At 43.8% G+C, this 16,252-nt stretch overlaps 5 protein-coding genes across 5 annotated transcripts; 3 read left to right on the forward strand and 2 right to left on the reverse strand.

Annotated features, from left to right (window-relative positions):
* Positions 1-11: 11 nt before the first annotated feature.
* Positions 12-948, reverse strand: LOC119548619 (deoxyuridine 5'-triphosphate nucleotidohydrolase). The gene is made up of 2 exons (XM_037855988.1): positions 801-948; positions 12-736 (listed from the first exon to the last, which is right to left on the reverse strand). Exon 2 carries the CDS (start codon positions 734-736, stop codon positions 164-166), a length of 573 nt encoding a protein of 190 aa, XP_037711916.1. The 5' UTR covers positions 801-948; the 3' UTR covers positions 12-163.
* A 3-nt stretch (positions 949-951) lies between these two features.
* LOC119548617 (probable protein arginine N-methyltransferase 6) lies at positions 952-2,220 on the forward strand. The gene is made up of 2 exons (XM_037855986.1): positions 952-1,092; positions 1,155-2,220. Exons 1-2 carry the CDS (start codon positions 1,054-1,056, stop codon positions 2,139-2,141), a joined length of 1,026 nt encoding a protein of 341 aa, XP_037711914.1. The 5' UTR covers positions 952-1,053; the 3' UTR covers positions 2,142-2,220.
* LOC119548613 (nuclear pore complex protein Nup154) lies at positions 2,157-7,177 on the reverse strand. Its single transcript, XM_037855979.1, has 11 exons — positions 6,939-7,177; positions 6,716-6,878; positions 6,157-6,650; positions 5,924-6,096; positions 4,869-5,836; positions 4,574-4,810; positions 4,342-4,503; positions 3,205-4,277; positions 2,676-3,142; positions 2,474-2,596; positions 2,157-2,411 (listed from the first exon to the last, which is right to left on the reverse strand). The coding sequence occupies exons 1-11, from the start codon at positions 7,035-7,037 to the stop codon at positions 2,279-2,281; spliced, it is 4,092 nt and encodes a 1,363-aa protein (XP_037711907.1). The 5' UTR covers positions 7,038-7,177; the 3' UTR covers positions 2,157-2,278.
* Positions 7,178-8,354: 1,177 nt separating this feature from the next.
* Positions 8,355-9,746, forward strand: LOC119548465 (60S ribosomal protein L9). The gene is made up of 3 exons (XM_037855732.1): positions 8,355-8,404; positions 8,678-8,928; positions 9,348-9,746. The coding sequence occupies exons 2-3, from the start codon at positions 8,688-8,690 to the stop codon at positions 9,677-9,679; spliced, it is 573 nt and encodes a 190-aa protein (XP_037711660.1). The 5' UTR covers positions 8,355-8,404; positions 8,678-8,687; the 3' UTR covers positions 9,680-9,746.
* A 2,007-nt stretch (positions 9,747-11,753) lies between these two features.
* LOC119547695 (protein aubergine) lies at positions 11,754-16,170 on the forward strand. Its single transcript, XM_037854667.1, has 9 exons — positions 11,754-11,953; positions 13,070-13,214; positions 13,279-13,772; positions 13,844-14,036; positions 14,128-14,255; positions 14,311-14,465; positions 14,526-14,915; positions 14,971-15,081; positions 15,143-16,170. Exons 1-9 carry the CDS (start codon positions 11,861-11,863, stop codon positions 16,041-16,043), a joined length of 2,610 nt encoding a protein of 869 aa, XP_037710595.1. The 5' UTR covers positions 11,754-11,860; the 3' UTR covers positions 16,044-16,170.
* Positions 16,171-16,252: the final 82 nt, after the last annotated feature.

Here is a 16,252-nt window from a genome sequence, read left to right on the forward strand (position 1 = left end):
CACAGAAAACCTTTAATTTTCATTGGTAGACTGGCAGCCTTTAATAGACAAATAAATACACATTATTCAACTTTTTTCCTCTTTCCTTGGGTTAGGAACATGAAGGGCCTAGGAAACTTTGGCCCATAAATACGATGTGCTTAATATTACGATAGTTTCTCCTCTACGTGGCGATGGGAGCTGGAGCAGCCTCCTCCGGTTCGGCTGCCTTATGCCCGTTGCCATTCTGGGCCTTGGCCGCCGGCAGATCCTTGACGCCCGTGGAACCAAATCCTCCCTCGCCGCGCTCAGTGTCCTCCAGCTTGTCCACCAACTGCAGTTCCGGATAGAAGATGCGTTCGCAAATGAACTGGGCAATGCGGTCGCCGCGCTTCACCTCGAACTCCACGTCCGAGTGATTGAACAGGACGACGCCAAGGTTGCCGCGGTAGTCCTCGTCCACCACGCCGGCACCCACGTCGATGAAGTTCTTGACGGCCAGACCGGATCGCGGGGCCACCCGTCCGTAGGAGCCCTCGGGAACGTGTACCTGCAGATCGGTCTTCACGATGGCCTTTCCTCGGGCAGGAACAACCAGGTCATAGGCGCTGCGCAGGTCAACTCCCGCCGCCTTGGCCGATCCTCTTACCGGCTCCAAAGCATTTTCGGTAAGCTTTGCGAATTTCAGCACACACTTGTCTTCGAACTTCATTTTCTTGGCAACTTGAATGTCGTCGCAATTGGTGGATGATGGCATCTGGGGCGGAACAAATTAGACTTTAATATGACTTCCTAAAAACTTTGATCTTCATTCAGCTTACTTGCAAAAACTGGCGGGAAACGAAGCGTCTACAAATTGGCGACCCAGTGTTGCTGAATCAATAAGACCGTTCGGCTGTGGAAGAAATATGCAAATTGTAGGGTGTCCTCGCTAGCTTAGCCGCGTCACCCTCCGCAGTTTTTGGTGAGACCGTTTCAGAGCTAGCGCGACGGTCCTACTTCGATTGCACGTTGTTTTGAAAATCCCCACCTGATCTGGATACGCTAATGTTTTGATAACTCTTCTCTGCAGCGATGGCGAAGACTTACTTCGATGAATATGAAAACTTGGAGGTAAGGTTCTCAGACCTGTTGCAAACATATCACAGCACAACTGACAATGACCATTATGGCAGATCCACGAACTCATGTTGAAAGATCGGCCTCGACAAGCCGCCTACTATAATGCGATTCTCGGAAATAAGGATCTGTTCAAAGACAAGATCGTAATGGATGTAGGTGCGGGCACTGGTATTCTGTCCGCCTTTTGTGCAAGGGCGGGAGCCCGTTTGGTCTACGCCGTGGAGGCATCCAATGTGGCCACTAAGGTCGCCCTGGATCTGATCGAAGATAATGGTCTGACGAACGTGGTGAAGGTGATCCAATCCCGGGTCGAGGAGTTTGTGCTGCCCGCCGAGGCGGAGAAGGTGGACATCATAGTGTCCGAGTGGATGGGCTTCTACCTGCTGCACGAGGGCATGTTGGACTCCGTTCTGCTGGCCCGGGACAAGTTCCTCAAGGAGGGCGGTCTCCTGTTCCCCAGCGAGTGCACCATTTTCGTGGCGCCCTGCTCGGTGCCGTCGCTCTTCGACGATTGGCACAATGTGGATGGCATCAAAATGGGCACTTTTGCCAGCAAGTTGCGAGCCCAGAAGTCGGCCAGGCCGGAGATCACCCATCTGAATCCGCAGGACCTTCTCCACGAGGGCGTCGTCTTTCACTGGATGAATCTGCTGGATGTGCAGCCCAGCGAATTGGACAGCATTCAGTTCAAGGAGGTGGTGACGGTCCAGCAGGCGGGAAACCATCAGGGCTTCTGCATTTGGTTCGATGTGCGATTCCCTGGCGAACGTTCAGTTCTGAGTACATCCCCCTTCTCCCCGCCAACGCATTGGAAGCAGTGTGTGGTCGTGCTGCCCGAGGAGTCGTGCGAGAATCTGGAGGAAAGGTCACCAATAGCCTTTCAAATCACCATGAAGCGCACTGCGGCCGACAGGCGCAAGTACAACCTGGAGGTGGATCTGCTGGACCACAACACGGAGGAGCACCCAGTGCCATGCTCCTGCCACATGACCAAATGCATTCTGACGGAAGCACACCTAAAAAATATGGACACCATATGAGTTCATGCAACCAACTGTGGGGAAATCAATTTATTTAACATTTTAATACAAGTACAATATATATCTCAGTCAAACTTAACGTCTAGTCCAGCATTTTAAATTCAATCAAAATAATTATTTTAAGCAGGAAAGGGACTCTAAACCAATAGTCGCTGCAGTCGACTCTGAAGTTCCTTGAGCGATTGTTGAAGACGGTTTGTGTCTGGCTTCTGGTAGCAAATATTCAGGCAGCCGGCCACTATATCTTGAGCCTTGCCAATGATTCGTCTTCTGCAAAACAAATATGCATGTAATATAGTTATATTAACTGAGTCTCTTTGATTTTTACTTACTTTGAGCGGTACCAAATGGATTGTGCGTTGTCTGCCAGGAGGGACACCACTCTAATGGCCGATTGAATCAAATGCCACTCGTTGCCTTCATTTGCCCAAACACGTTCGTTCATTGAAATCATCCTGAAAGAGGTATACAATTGATTATCAAGGGTAATCATCTCCAACGTAACAATTTTTATGATTATTAGGTAACACGTACCTCGAATAGTATTCCAGGAGCAGTTCAACGTCCAGATTCATGCTCACTAGTTTTTCCGGCACTATTCCCTCGGGCAGGCGCAGCTGGCAGGCTTTGATCTCCAGCTCCCTTATGAGAAAAGCAAAGGGAAAGCAGGCTCCCGATTCCTCGTACTCTCTCACCAAAAGTTCGATTTTCGTGAACAACCTATTGCTGCGTTCCAGAGTTGTGCCCGGCTCCTCGACAACGCTGTTGATAATGTTACCCCAGACCGACTCGATTAGGAGGGGGTCGTTGTGATGGGAGCAATTTAGTATGGACAATTGGCACTCCCAGAGGTCGAAGGGCTCGGCAAAATGCTGGTAAAGCTGTGTGATATCGTACAGCGCGTAATTTAACTCCTTTACGGCCGTGGAAGCCTCCAGTTTATGGCGAGCCAATTCCGTCATTGCGACAAGCACTGCCTTTTGAACTCGAGCAATATCCAGCTAAACAGTTTGAATGTAAGAATATAAATGCGATGTTTATCCAATAATCCCTGATATCTTACCTTGTCCTCCAGTTCCTTCAGGAATATCCCATTAGTTAGTGAAGAGCCAACGTTCCCATTTCGCATACACATAACAGCACGCACCAAATACTCGATGCGCTGTTCCAGAGTTATGTTTTCACTGCGTGTCATAGCCAAATTGTCCAATATCTGGGCTGCCTGGGAGTGATGGCCGTTCTTTTCGTAATACTTCCACAACAAATCGATCAGAACGACGTTCTCTCCATTTCGCGACACACTGCGGCGCAGGAACTCTCCCAATGAAGGCTCGACCACGTCCAAAAGTTCACTGAGCATGTCGTGGGCGAGCAGCCATTCGTAGAGAGTCACATGGATCAGGGGGTCCTTGACCCGCAGGGTCTGAGCCACAATTTTGGGGATAGTTTGCTTAGCAGTGTTCCTAGTATCGGAGGCTTTGCCTTTGAGTTGACTGGGCGATTGCGCTTGTTCCTGAACTTGCGACTTGTTGCATGCAGCCTGGTAGATATGGTCCAGCATAAGTTGCACCTCCTTGTAGTAGGTCATTCTTGTGGCGAAGCAAGTGTAGCCTTCGCGATCTTCGGCTGGCTCTCCGTTGTTGTAGAAGTGCACGCCCACCTCCTCCGGATCGCTTTTCGACGCACACACGGCCGAAAGCTCGATCACGCCCTCGAAGAAATCTGCGGAAATGAACTGCTGGCAAATACTATGCAGTGGCAGTGTGGGAGCAGCTTCCTTGCACATTTGCAGGGTGGTTCGCAGCTTTTGCTCCTTCTCGGTGGGTGAAGTGCAGTTCTTCGCATTCATTAACAGCTCGGTGGCCTTGTAGGTCACATCATCCTCATGCCTGTAGAGATTCGGACAGTGCTCGCGCAAGTTCTTGGACACTTCGGATACGCTCGCCTTATCCTTGAGGTACAGATTAATCAGCGAGATGATTAAGAATGCGCAGACCTCAGAACGTGTGAGTAGCAGGTCACGGAAGGTGCAGCACTTCAACATCTTTTGATGTTCGGGACTGAGTTGCAGGCAAATCAGTTGGAAGGAATGCGAGTTTAGAATGCTCCAAAGTGATATTACCTCGCAGGCATGTTCTGTTAAAAGTGGTACATTAGTAGAGGTATAACATGGTAAATTGCATATTTCAACTCGACTTACTGACAAAGAGGTTGAGTGCGGAAAGTGATCGCTTTTCCTCCACTTGAGCTTGCTCGGATAAAATTCGTTGCTCCGGAATGGGCAAAAGAGTGTTGTTCATCATGATGGTATTGTACGAATTGGTTCTTTCCAAATGGGGGTCAAATGAAACTCGAGTAGACGCTGGAATAAAAAGTATTGAGTTAAGAGGGTTAACCTTAATTTTCGAACCGGACATTTAGTTACTACTTACAGGAAATATCGTGCACAGAGTGTACTTCCAGAAAGCTACGCAGAGAGCGCAGATCGGCCTGCAAAAGTGTACAATCGCTGTAGGTCAGATTGGAGCAGAATTGCTCATTTACACAGCGCATTTGCCAAATTGAACGCAACATCCGCGAGACATACAGGTAGAGACCGTCGTGTTTGGCCGAAAATACAATTGGTGTGTTCTCGTTGCTAACCGCCTGCGAGGGCTGCATATTCCCAACTGAAAATTACATGTTTATTTTGACTATTTGATGCTCCAGAAGTCCAGTTTAACTCACTTGGACTGATGGGCTGATTGAAATGTGATCCAGGATAAGACATCGGACTGTTCGCGGCATTCGGCATTGGCGTGGACATAAACATGGGCTGTCGCTCCCTGCCCGTTGTCGTATTTATACCCAGGGTTTGATTCGCCAAGTTGCGATTACTGGCGTTGGGGAACTTTTGATGCTGGAAACACGGCTCCCCGCCGTACAGCATGAACGCCTGGGTGGCCCACAAGGCGATGTCGCCGCCACGATATTTGTCGGAAGTGGCCAGCAACAGAGCGGTGACACACGCCTCTCGCTGATTCTGCGACTGGAAGAACATCTTCACCTCCTCGTGGTGGGGACCATGACAGGATAGCAGGATCTGACGCAGTACGTCGACCATTTTGAGCAGCTCTATAATGTGTGTGCCCTGGTTGGTGAGCAGCGCTACTTTGCGCGAGTGGCGGGCACTGTTCAAGGGGGACTTTAGAACCCGCTTCGACGACTCTTGCACCTCGGCCAGACCCCAGACCACTCCATCCAGGCTCTCCAGAGCCGTCGACTCCACCAGGTAGGTAAAGTTAACCGATGGAGCCGAGCTGACGGACCAAAGGAGGTCCTGCTCCTGCTGCTGTGTGGTGATCATCAACATGGTGCCCTCTGTGTAGTGCGCGGCATGTACCTGCTTTGGCTTGTTGGTGGTGGCGTTTGGAGTGTAGCCGGGTGGCAATCGCACGTGCAGCAGATACAGTCCCTTCGGGGCATCTGCCCCAGGCGACAGTGGTGGCTGCGTTACCGACTGACCAAATCCTGTATTGTCGCCCTGGTTGCAAACCGCTGTGGCATTGAATTGCTGCTGCACAATTAGAGATGTGGTGGAGAAGTAAAGTCGCACACCGCACTGCGTCACAGCCACCAGGTGCAGTTTGCCGGCGTCGTCGGCACTCAGAGGGCAAATGGCCTTGACACTTTTAAAAATAGACGGGTCCACAGTCCTAAAAAGGTAATTCAAGTGATTAGGATCGTTTACGATTAGAATCCATAGATGATGGTTTCCAAAGGACAACGAAACTCGCACTTACGTGATCAGACTAACTGCCTGGTTTGTAATATCGTTTTGGGTGATCCTTCCTAGTCTTCGCGCATTCGTGTAGTCCGTACTAATGTCCCAGGCTTCAATGGAACCTCTTTCAGTTAAAATATAGAGGAGCTTCCGGCTGTTATCGATCTCTATTCGCTCGATTGGATCCACTTCCTGCAGGAAAACCACACTGAATTAGTGTACTTATTCCACAAAACTAGTGGGTAAGATTACCGAGAAAACTTTGAGGAAGCTGGGAACCATGAAGGAGACCAGTCCCTGCGAGAGGTTTATCTTCTTGCAGCGCTTGCCAAACCAACTGGACTCGGCCTGGTAGAATATCTCATAGAGGCAGCCATCGCGACCGCCCAGAAAGATGCGCCCGTCGTCTGTGCCCTTGATGACGCTTATGGACACGTTGTCGGTGGCAATCACAAAGATGGGCCTGTTCATCAGCTGCATTTCGTTGCACGAACCCTCGCCGAAGGTGACGCCCAGGACAATGACCTCGATGGGCGTGGTGAGGAGCAGGAGGTACTTGACTTCCTCCACAAAAACGCCGGCCTTCGGTTTGATCAGGCCAACGCTAACAATCAGGTGGCTAAGTCCATCGTAGTAGGCCACGTCCCGTGCCTGGTTGAAGGTCCAAATGTAGATCTCCGAGTCGATGGTCAGCCAGGCGCGTCCGATTTCCGGGAACAGGCCCATGGTGCAGTGGCATTTTATGTCTGCAAGGGGGAGAGTAGGGATTGAAACACGGGCAAATCAAGAGATATATACCAGCAATACGTACGCTTGAAGTGCTCCAGGATCTCGTTGGGTATGGCCGATTTGGTCACCGTCCGCAGCTGTTGTAGGTTATGTGTTTCGTCCGATTTGAGGAACGACAGGCTCTGGTAATCGTAGTCATTGAGCCCACTCATCGTGGCTCGTCCATGCTGACTAACGCCGGTCAACTGTGAAGGAAACACTCCATGTTTATCAAAGGGGCAAAAACTATCCAAATCAGTACTCACTTCCAGCAGACCCGGCTTATTCCTGTCCAGATTGTCATGCCATTCCAGCATACTTCCCGCCGTCACTAAAAAGTCCAGCTGTGCTTGCGGAGCTGCCATCGTGCAAGACTATATTAGGGCGGGCTGACACGGGTGCGAGGGAAAGTTCGAAAACGGGCTCAAACAATTACAATAGACAAATAATCTGCAAATTCTTGGCCGGCTGATGCTGATTTACCCACGCTCCCGCCTTCTGCTTGTGCCAGTGCTGCCCATAACGTCGCGTGCATTGGGGGTACTCGCCGGCCTGAATACCGGATGAACCAGTTTGGAACCAGTTCACTTAAAAATTCAAATATATTTATTTATCATACATATTATATTTTATTTATTATAATATATATGTGTATATAAAAGTTGCTTAACGGAGTTTGAGGCTGGATAAGGTTCCAAGCGGAACCAGTTCGCTATCTTACATAATATAATCATAATATAGCAATACTTTTTAAAGTTAATTGAATTATAATTGATATCGTTGACTACAGAAACTCGTTTTTACTCTTGCAAAGGCAATGAAAAAGATTTTGAACTCTTGTTAGATTATAACAATATTAAGGGTACTCCTTAAAATGGTTAATTCCCGAATTTTTAAGCTCTGGTCAGCTGCATTTCAGCAGTTCAAGAACCTCAAAACTGTTGAAACTTTAGAAACCAGAGTTTTTATGAAAAGACATACATAACATAACATTACATTAACATAAAAAAAAGAAAATATATTTGTTGTGTGCCCTAACTTATTAATAATTAAAGAAAATACATATCTAATAATAATAAACATTTTTAAATCCGAAAAAAATGGACAACTCATCAACTGAGAGATAGAAATGAGAAGCAAGGTGGGTTAAAATGCGCAACAGGTGTGATGATATGTTAAGTCGAAGAAATCAGTTTTTTGACAAGCTATTAAACAGTATGCTAGAAATAATTATATTAGCTTAGACAAAGTAGTTTAAAAGAAAAAAAAAATTTCAATGCAGAAATAGTACAAATTTCAGGTCTTTCAAAATAAGGTTTTAATTAGGGATTACTTTCCCTGAAAGAAACCTTCTTATAGAAATATGTAAACTCTAATTCTTATTGGTGCATGTTGTCTACAAAGCCGCCTATATTTCCTCAATTTGTCTTTTCAAACAATAATAAACCCAAATCGGCAGTATCAGTTCCCTGAAAAAAATGTGCGCTTAACAGCACAATTTGAACGCGTTAACAGCACGCTGACGGCACATGGCGGGCAATATTTATCCCCTTTTGTGCGCCTCACACAGCCACATTAAATTTCCCTTCTTTTCTTTTCCCCGTTTCCGGTGAGCAGTGTGTTCCGCGTTATATTTTTATTAAAATTTTAACCCAAAATATCTTTAAATCCACCCATTCCAGCGAGGAGTCCATCCAGAATTTGTGTCATACAAACGAGGGACTAACGGAGCGTAAGTTTTGTGTTAAAAAGTGCACCCAAACATCGAATTTAATGATCTACTTAGTTGGCAACTGAGCGTGTGGCACTGTGAAGTGAGGAGCCGCCTTTTTGTTACGGACTTCCGCTATAATGGATACTCCATAAAACACAATGTGTATTACACATAAATAATGTGTTTGGTGCAAAAAGTAAATTATGTGATTCGGTGTTTGGAATGCTCTTTGATCCACCTGCTAATTGGACTTTCTTAACTGACAAACTATCATCTTGTTTCCACCGACAGTGTCATCAACATGCGTACCATCAACTCCAACCAGTGCGTGAAGATCCCCAAGGATATCAAGGCCTCCGTGAAGGCCCGTGTGGTGACCATTACCGGCACCCGCGGCACCCTGAAGCGCAGCTTCAAGCACTTGGCCCTGGACATGTACATGCCCGACAAGCGCACCCTCAAGGTGGAGAAGTGGTTCGGCACCAAGAAGGAGCTGGCCGCCGTGCGCACCGTCTGCAGTCACATCGAGAACATGATCAAGGGTGCGTAACAACACGGTGCAACTTACGGGAGACACACGGAGGATGTCCGACCTATCCGTCCAACCAGTAATCAACCATCTGACTTAGTGTAGGGACTCTAAGACCACTGGAAAAGCGATGTGTTCTGCTACTGGTTTTAGAGTACTTTCTTAAACTAACAATGTATATCCAGGAAACCTCTGCCAGTCTATTCCTATACCCCAAAGTCTGCATCCAGACGCTGCTTCTTAAAACAACCACCACCATGTAAACACTTTCCTACCTAGCCACCCAAACACATTTCTCTACCCACTTAATGTTTGAGTACCATAGAATTTCTTGGTTTCCTTTTGCACCATTGTGCTCTCATATGGAGAGACAGACAGATAGGCCTAATCAAGAGTAATATAACTAATGTATACCTTGTTCTCTATCCACAGGAGTCACGTTCGGCTTCCAGTACAAGATGCGCGCTGTGTACGCCCATTTCCCCATCAACTGCGTCACCTCCGAGAACAACACGGTCATTGAGATCCGTAACTTCTTGGGTGAGAAGTACATCCGTCGTGTCGAAATGGCGGCTGGCGTCACCGTGGTCAACTCCACTGCCCAGAAGGACGAGCTCATCGTGGAGGGAAACGACATCGAGTCGGTCTCCGGATCTGCCGCCCTCATCCAGCAGTCCACCACCGTCAAGAACAAGGATATCCGTAAATTCCTTGACGGTCTGTACGTGTCCGAGAAGACGACCGTTGTGAAGCTAGAGTCTTAGACTTTTATAATGTGTTTCAACCTAAAATGTTAATAATAAAACCAACGGCCGAAACTTTCAATAAGAATTGTGGTGTGTCTGAATCTTCTGTGTGGTATGGCACATAAAGCTCGACAAGGAAAAGTAGTGATAATACAAATGTGTTGAACATAGTGATTTTTCGAGATACACGGAATTGCTAAGATAAATATTAGTTTTCATATATTCCTGTCGGCCTTACCTCGCTATTTAATTAAAAGTTAATATTCCACTGCGGTATCGTGTCTGGATTAGACATTTGGGTTTACCAAGTCTTGATTAAACTAAAATTAAAGACTAATTTATTGAATTTGAAAACTTGTTTTAAAAGAATAGTACATTTTTAATGCTGTCCGAATGCATAAACTTTTTTCTCTTATTAACCAACAACCAGGTTAAGGGTTCGACATCTACCGGGCTTACAATAGTGCCTCCAAGAACATTGGCCGTTTGAGACAGAGATAATCCTCTGATGCATGCATATCTTCCGTATAAACTTGTTCTTATTAGTCCTACCTTTTTAAGGAAACAGCATTCGTTGCCAGCTCAATGGACAGATCTGCGCATTTATAACCAATGCGAGGGTTTGGATGAAAACAACTAGTATTATTCATGCTACTTTCTTTGGGTAACTGTTTCGCTTTCATTGAGAGCTAACTGCTTTTAAATGCACTCAAATGGGAAGACTTATCTTAGAAGAATATGACTATTGAGCAACAAAACCGCCAAGGAAAACGAGCAATAGCAAATTTTACAATTGATGCGTTGCGAGCTTATAAAATATTTGCGCTATTCTGCGCTATAAAAAGCAATCTTTAAACTCATAAAACATACATGAACATTTAAATTTTTTTTTAATTAGTATACATCTACATATTCTTTCTATTCTATTCTAAATATCAAATTTACAATAAACGTCAATGGCAATTGGTTAAACAACTTAATTTTTTGTGTTTTTCGGATTTTTTTGCTCATATATAATTAATGAATTTATTGTTGCATCTATTTCTTTCAAATCTATTTCACTTTCGAAGGGGAAATGGTCGTTTGTAAGTATGCACCATTAAAAAGGAAGTTCGAAACCTTATAGTCCATGTACCTTTTCGAGAGTATTTCTACCGATAATGACAGAAACGCTTAGGGTTATTCCCTAAACTGTAAAAACCTCATTTTCAGAAATTTCAGCATATTCTCTTCTACTCTGGGATATAGACATGTACATACATACATTAGGGCGGTCCAAAAAATATAATCTGGTTTTCACCCCTTCACATGGTTGATTAAAGTGTGCAAAATATGTATTCGAAAACTAAATGTACATGGCACTAAATTCAGAATATCGAATATTTTTTTTAAATCTCACAACAATTTCATAAAGTTGGCATATGTTTATATACAAATCTAGTTTTAAACTTTTGGCGACAGAGTACAATAAATTAATATACAAATCTTCCGATTACACGGTTTTTTTAATCATGATTGTCTTGCATCTAAAATTATGATGAAATTGTTTGTTGAATTGTAATTTTTTAAATGCTATGACATTTTGACCGTCTTTTGTTTTTCTTTTTATGCAAAACGTTGTCTCTTACGGATCTCAACACATAAGTTTAATATTTTTATAAAGGTTTCAATATTTTCTAAATAAATTTTGAAAAATACCATTATTGAAAAAATGTTCTCAGTCGAAGACATACATATAAATTTAAAGAGTTAAAAACTGTATGTATTTATATTTGTATTTGCTTACAAATATGGAATTCTTTGTTATTATTAATTCCTTTTATTTTTAATAAAGAATTTTAATTTATCTTGGTTAAATAAGAATATGAACAGGTTGCTTATTTTTCCCTTTAATAATATAATTAATCATTATACATAAAAAACTTTTTTTAAATATAAACATTTTATAATAGTATTATTTTCGTCCAAGAAACAACTTCTTTGCAAATGTGCTCAGAAATGCAGAAGTTATCACAAAAAGCACGATCGATATCGATAACTGAATTAGCTAAACTTGGGCTCCAGCCCTGGGCGTCTTCAAATGTCCCGCTCATTTCCGTTTTCATTGGCGTGGCCGGAAAACTTTTAGTGCAAAGTGGAGAGAATAAAATTATTGTTAAGTAAAAAGTGTTAGAGTAGGTTAAAAGATAAAAGTGAAATATGAATTTGCCACCAAATACTGCCACGGCTCGCGGACGTGGACGCGGAAAAAAGCGCAATGAAGGAGAGGGCCGCGGGATGGCTCCCCAACTGGTAAGGAATAATGATCGGGTAGAATTGAACTATACATCATTACAATTTGAATCTTCTTTGATCGGAAGAGATTTTTGCGTTCCCCAAATATTTTATTTTATTTCGTTGAACATTAAAGTGCTAAGAAGTGACATAGAGCCTGGTGATCATCTGCACACTTTTTAAGCATGTGCATCGCAATGCGAGATTCTCTTATCTGAATGCAAAATCAGCGTAATTAAAATGCTAGTCTCACACATATGTACATACATCCATTAACATGTATGTACTTCCCTATATCTCAAACCATTGATGAAAAGTCTTGAACTTGTATGTATGTACATTAAATTTACAGATATGTTCTTATGAACAGTTCATATGTATATGACAACATCTTGGCATAAATACATACGTAAACAACTAAGATAAGAGTACAGCTAGAAATACGTAAACCAAAATTGTTTTAAATATACCAAAATAAAATAATTTTGTAAGAGGATAATCTTCTCCCACTCTATAAATTGTCTCACTCATTACCAAAAGTGCTGTATGTGTTGTTTCTGTTGAAATTTTTGCAATGCACAAAAAAAGAGGCAGATCAAATTGCATTAGGAATCATTTGAAAATAAAAACATTTTTGCCACCAACAGCCCTTATTTTTTGTTTAATAAATAAATGAGACTCAAGAACCTGGTTTAAGGTTCTGTTAAACGAAACCTTTGCGAGGTAAAAATGTACAAAAACTGCACATACATACATTCTATCAGAATTGAACTGTAAATAGATTTTCCTTTGCGCCTTTCTGAATTTGTAATACCCATCATCCAACAAAAATTTAATGTAATTTCTATGTTTCTAGTACACTCCGTGAAACAGTATAAAAACTGCTAGGATGCTTGATAATACGTAATAATAGTTTTTGCGGTTTTTCACATCCTCTCCAATTTAATTTATGTACCATTTATAAATCCTTTCTTAAAGTAATTAATGCATTGTAGATAACAAATATTTTCCCCCACAAATGTTATATTGCCATACTTCGACACTTAAAAAAAAAATATCGAATTGAACAGTTTAATTTGATAAATAAGCTAATTTCCTAACCATCTACACTCGAACACAATCTGGCATTTTCAGGGACAGTCTCCACATTCTTCTCAATCGGGCAAAAATGAAGCCTCGGGAGGGCAGGGTTCATCCAGTGATGTCCCAGTAAGACAGCAGGAGACAATGCGCAGTTTTGAGACGAAGTCGAGCGAGGTTGAAGCTCAGAGCTCTGAAGGTCAGTAATGTTGTATTATTTTCTTAATTCGCTTTCAAAAGACCTCTCACGTTAATCGAAAAAGGTGATCCTCGTGGATCTGTGCGTGGACGTCGTCTGATCACGGATGTCGTACACTCCCGTCCACAGGGCCTTGTAACCAAGAATGGAGTTTCTGGAACGAGAATTACTGTTCAGACCAACTATTTCAAGCTTTTGAAACGCCCAAACTGGTCCATATACCAGTACCGCGTTGATTTTGTTCCTGATGTGGACAACACGCGTATACGTCGGGCTTTCATGAACCATCATCGAAGTCTTCTGGGCGGCTACATATTTGACGGAACCATTCTATTTTGCACCACTCAGTTTAAGCCTGTGCAAAATAGTCCCTATGTTCTGGAGCTTGTGACACAGAGTCGTGAGGGGGAAAACTACCAGATTAAAATAAAGGCTGTTGGGTCCGTGGAGGCAGCAGATAATCAGCAGTTCCAGGTCCTCAATCTAATTTTGCGCCGAGCTATGGAGGGCTTAAACTTGCAGCTGGTTTCTCGCAACTTTTTTGATCCTAAAGCAAAGGTAGGCTAGTTAAATTCATATTTAAACTTGTATACTTATTGAATTTTTCTTTTCTTCACTACTAACAAAAGATTAATTTGGAAAGCTACCGCATGGAACTCTGGCCTGGATATCAGACATCAATTCGTCAACACGAAAGTGATATATTATTGTGTACAGAGGTAGCACACAAGGTGATGAGAACCGATACCTTGTATAACATTTTGTCCGAGGCTATTCGCGACAATGACGATTATCAAACCGCCTTTAAACGTGAAATAATGGGTGAATTCTTTATTGAACGAGCATAATTGTTTTTGAACCCTTATCATTTTATAATATTTTACCAAATGCGTTTCTACAATATTTTAAACAGGCATGATTGTTTTAACGGATTACAACAACAAAACCTATCGCGTTGACGATGTCGACTTTAATTCGTCGCCATCATCTAAATTTAATACCAAGGATGGTGATATTTCTTATGTGGAGTACTATAAGAAGGTAAAATGCACAGGTAATAATGATCCAAAATGTCTGAATTAATTAAAATTTTTAGCGATACAACATCACAATCCGAGACTACAAGCAACCTTTGGTCGTGTCTCGTCCCACCGAGAAAAATATCCGTGGAGGTGTTGATCAGCTCATTATGCTTATTCCCGAGCTGGCTCGGGCAACAGGAATGACCGACGCTATGCGCGCCAATTTTCGGTAAGTTCAATTGGGATTTTAGTTGAAAACCCTTTCAAATGTCGCTGTTCGTCTGACTAGTTTGATGAAGGCCATGAGCGAGCATACCAGACTCACTCCGGATCGTCGCATTGAGCGCCTGCGCATCTTCAACCAGCGATTGAAGTCCTCCAAGGAGAGCACTGAAACGCTGAAGTCCTGGAACGTCGAACTGGACTCCGCCTTGGTGGAAATTCCAGCTCGCGTGCTGCCGTCGGAGAAAATCGTGTTCGGCAACAACAAGAGATACCTGTGCGACGCTCGCGCCGATTGGACCAACGAGTTCCGTTCCTCCTCGATGTTCAGTCACGTGGACATCAAGAGGTGGTACGTGATCACTCCGGGCCGAAATTTGCGCGAGACCCAGGAGTTTGTGAAGATGTGCATCCGGGCAGCCAACGGAATGAGGATGCATATTTCTGAGCCTCGCTAGTAGGTATTGCTAAACTATTTGTGAGCATATAACTTGATGCGCTCCTTTTTGTAGCGATGAAATCAAGGACGACCGTAATGGCACTTACTCTCAATCGATCGATAACGCCGTGGCCAAGGACCCACAGATAGTGATGGTTGTGATAAAGGCTCCTAATGAAGAGAAGTGCGTGCTATTTTTTAGATTATGTTGAGCCAGTTTTAACTTTTTTCCCATTGCATAACAGGTATAGCTGCATCAAAAAACGCACCTGCGTGGACAGACCAGTGCCCTCGCAGGTGGTGACATTGAAGGTGATTGCTCCTCGCCCGGAAAAGTCTGCTGGCCTTATGTCGATTGCCACAAAGGTGGTTATCCAGATGAACGCCAAATTGATGGGTGCTCCTTGGATGATCGAGCTTCCAGTTCGCGGCTTGATGACTGTCGGTTTCGATGTGTGCCACTCATCGAAAAACAAAAACAAGTCATATGGGGCTTTGGTAGCTACCATGGATCAGCGGACATCGTGCCGTTACTTCTCATCGGTGACTGAGCACATGAAGGGCCAAGAGTTGTCCGACCAAATGTCGATGAATATGACGTTGGCTCTTAAGGCCTACCGGGAGCACCACGGTGCCTTGCCTGAGCGCATTCTTTTTTTCCGCGACGGCGTCGGTGATGGCCAGCTCTACCAGGTTGTGAACACCGAGGTTAAGTTCCTGAAGGCCAAGCTGGACGAAATATACAAGTCCGCAGGCAAGGAGGAGGGTTGTCGCATGGCATTTATCATCGTGTCCAAGCGCATCAACTCGCGCTACTTTGTGAACAAGCGTAATCCACTTCCGGGCACAGTGGTCGATGATGTTATAACCTTACCAGAGCGTTATGACTTCTTCCTGGTGTCGCAGGCAGTTCGTCAAGGAACGGTGTCGCCCACCAGCTACAACGTCATATCCGACAACATGGGACTGAGCGCCGACAAGCTGCAGATGCTCGCCTACAAGATGACCCATATGTACTACAATTTCTCGGGAACTGTCCGGGTCCCCGCCGTGTGCCAGTACGCCCATAAGTTGGCATTCCTCGTGGCCGAAAGTATTAATCGCTCGCCTTCAGCAGGATTAGAGAACCAGCTATACTTTTTGTAAACATATGACTCTTGCTTTAAACTTTCTAACTTTTTACGACATGATTTTATATTAACATAATTTGTATCACAAGGAATGGATACTGGACTTAATAAAGAATGCACATTTATTTTTCTACCAAACAAAATAAATTTTGATCTGAATATGAAGCTTGAATATTATAATATATAAAAAAAAGGTATGAATATATCTCTTCGGACTATTAATAA

The sequence above is a fragment of the Drosophila subpulchrella genome, chromosome 2L, assembly GCF_014743375.2.
Source record: "Drosophila subpulchrella strain 33 F10 #4 breed RU33 chromosome 2L, RU_Dsub_v1.1 Primary Assembly, whole genome shotgun sequence".
In the NCBI taxonomy this organism is placed as follows: domain Eukaryota; kingdom Metazoa; phylum Arthropoda; class Insecta; order Diptera; family Drosophilidae; genus Drosophila; species Drosophila subpulchrella.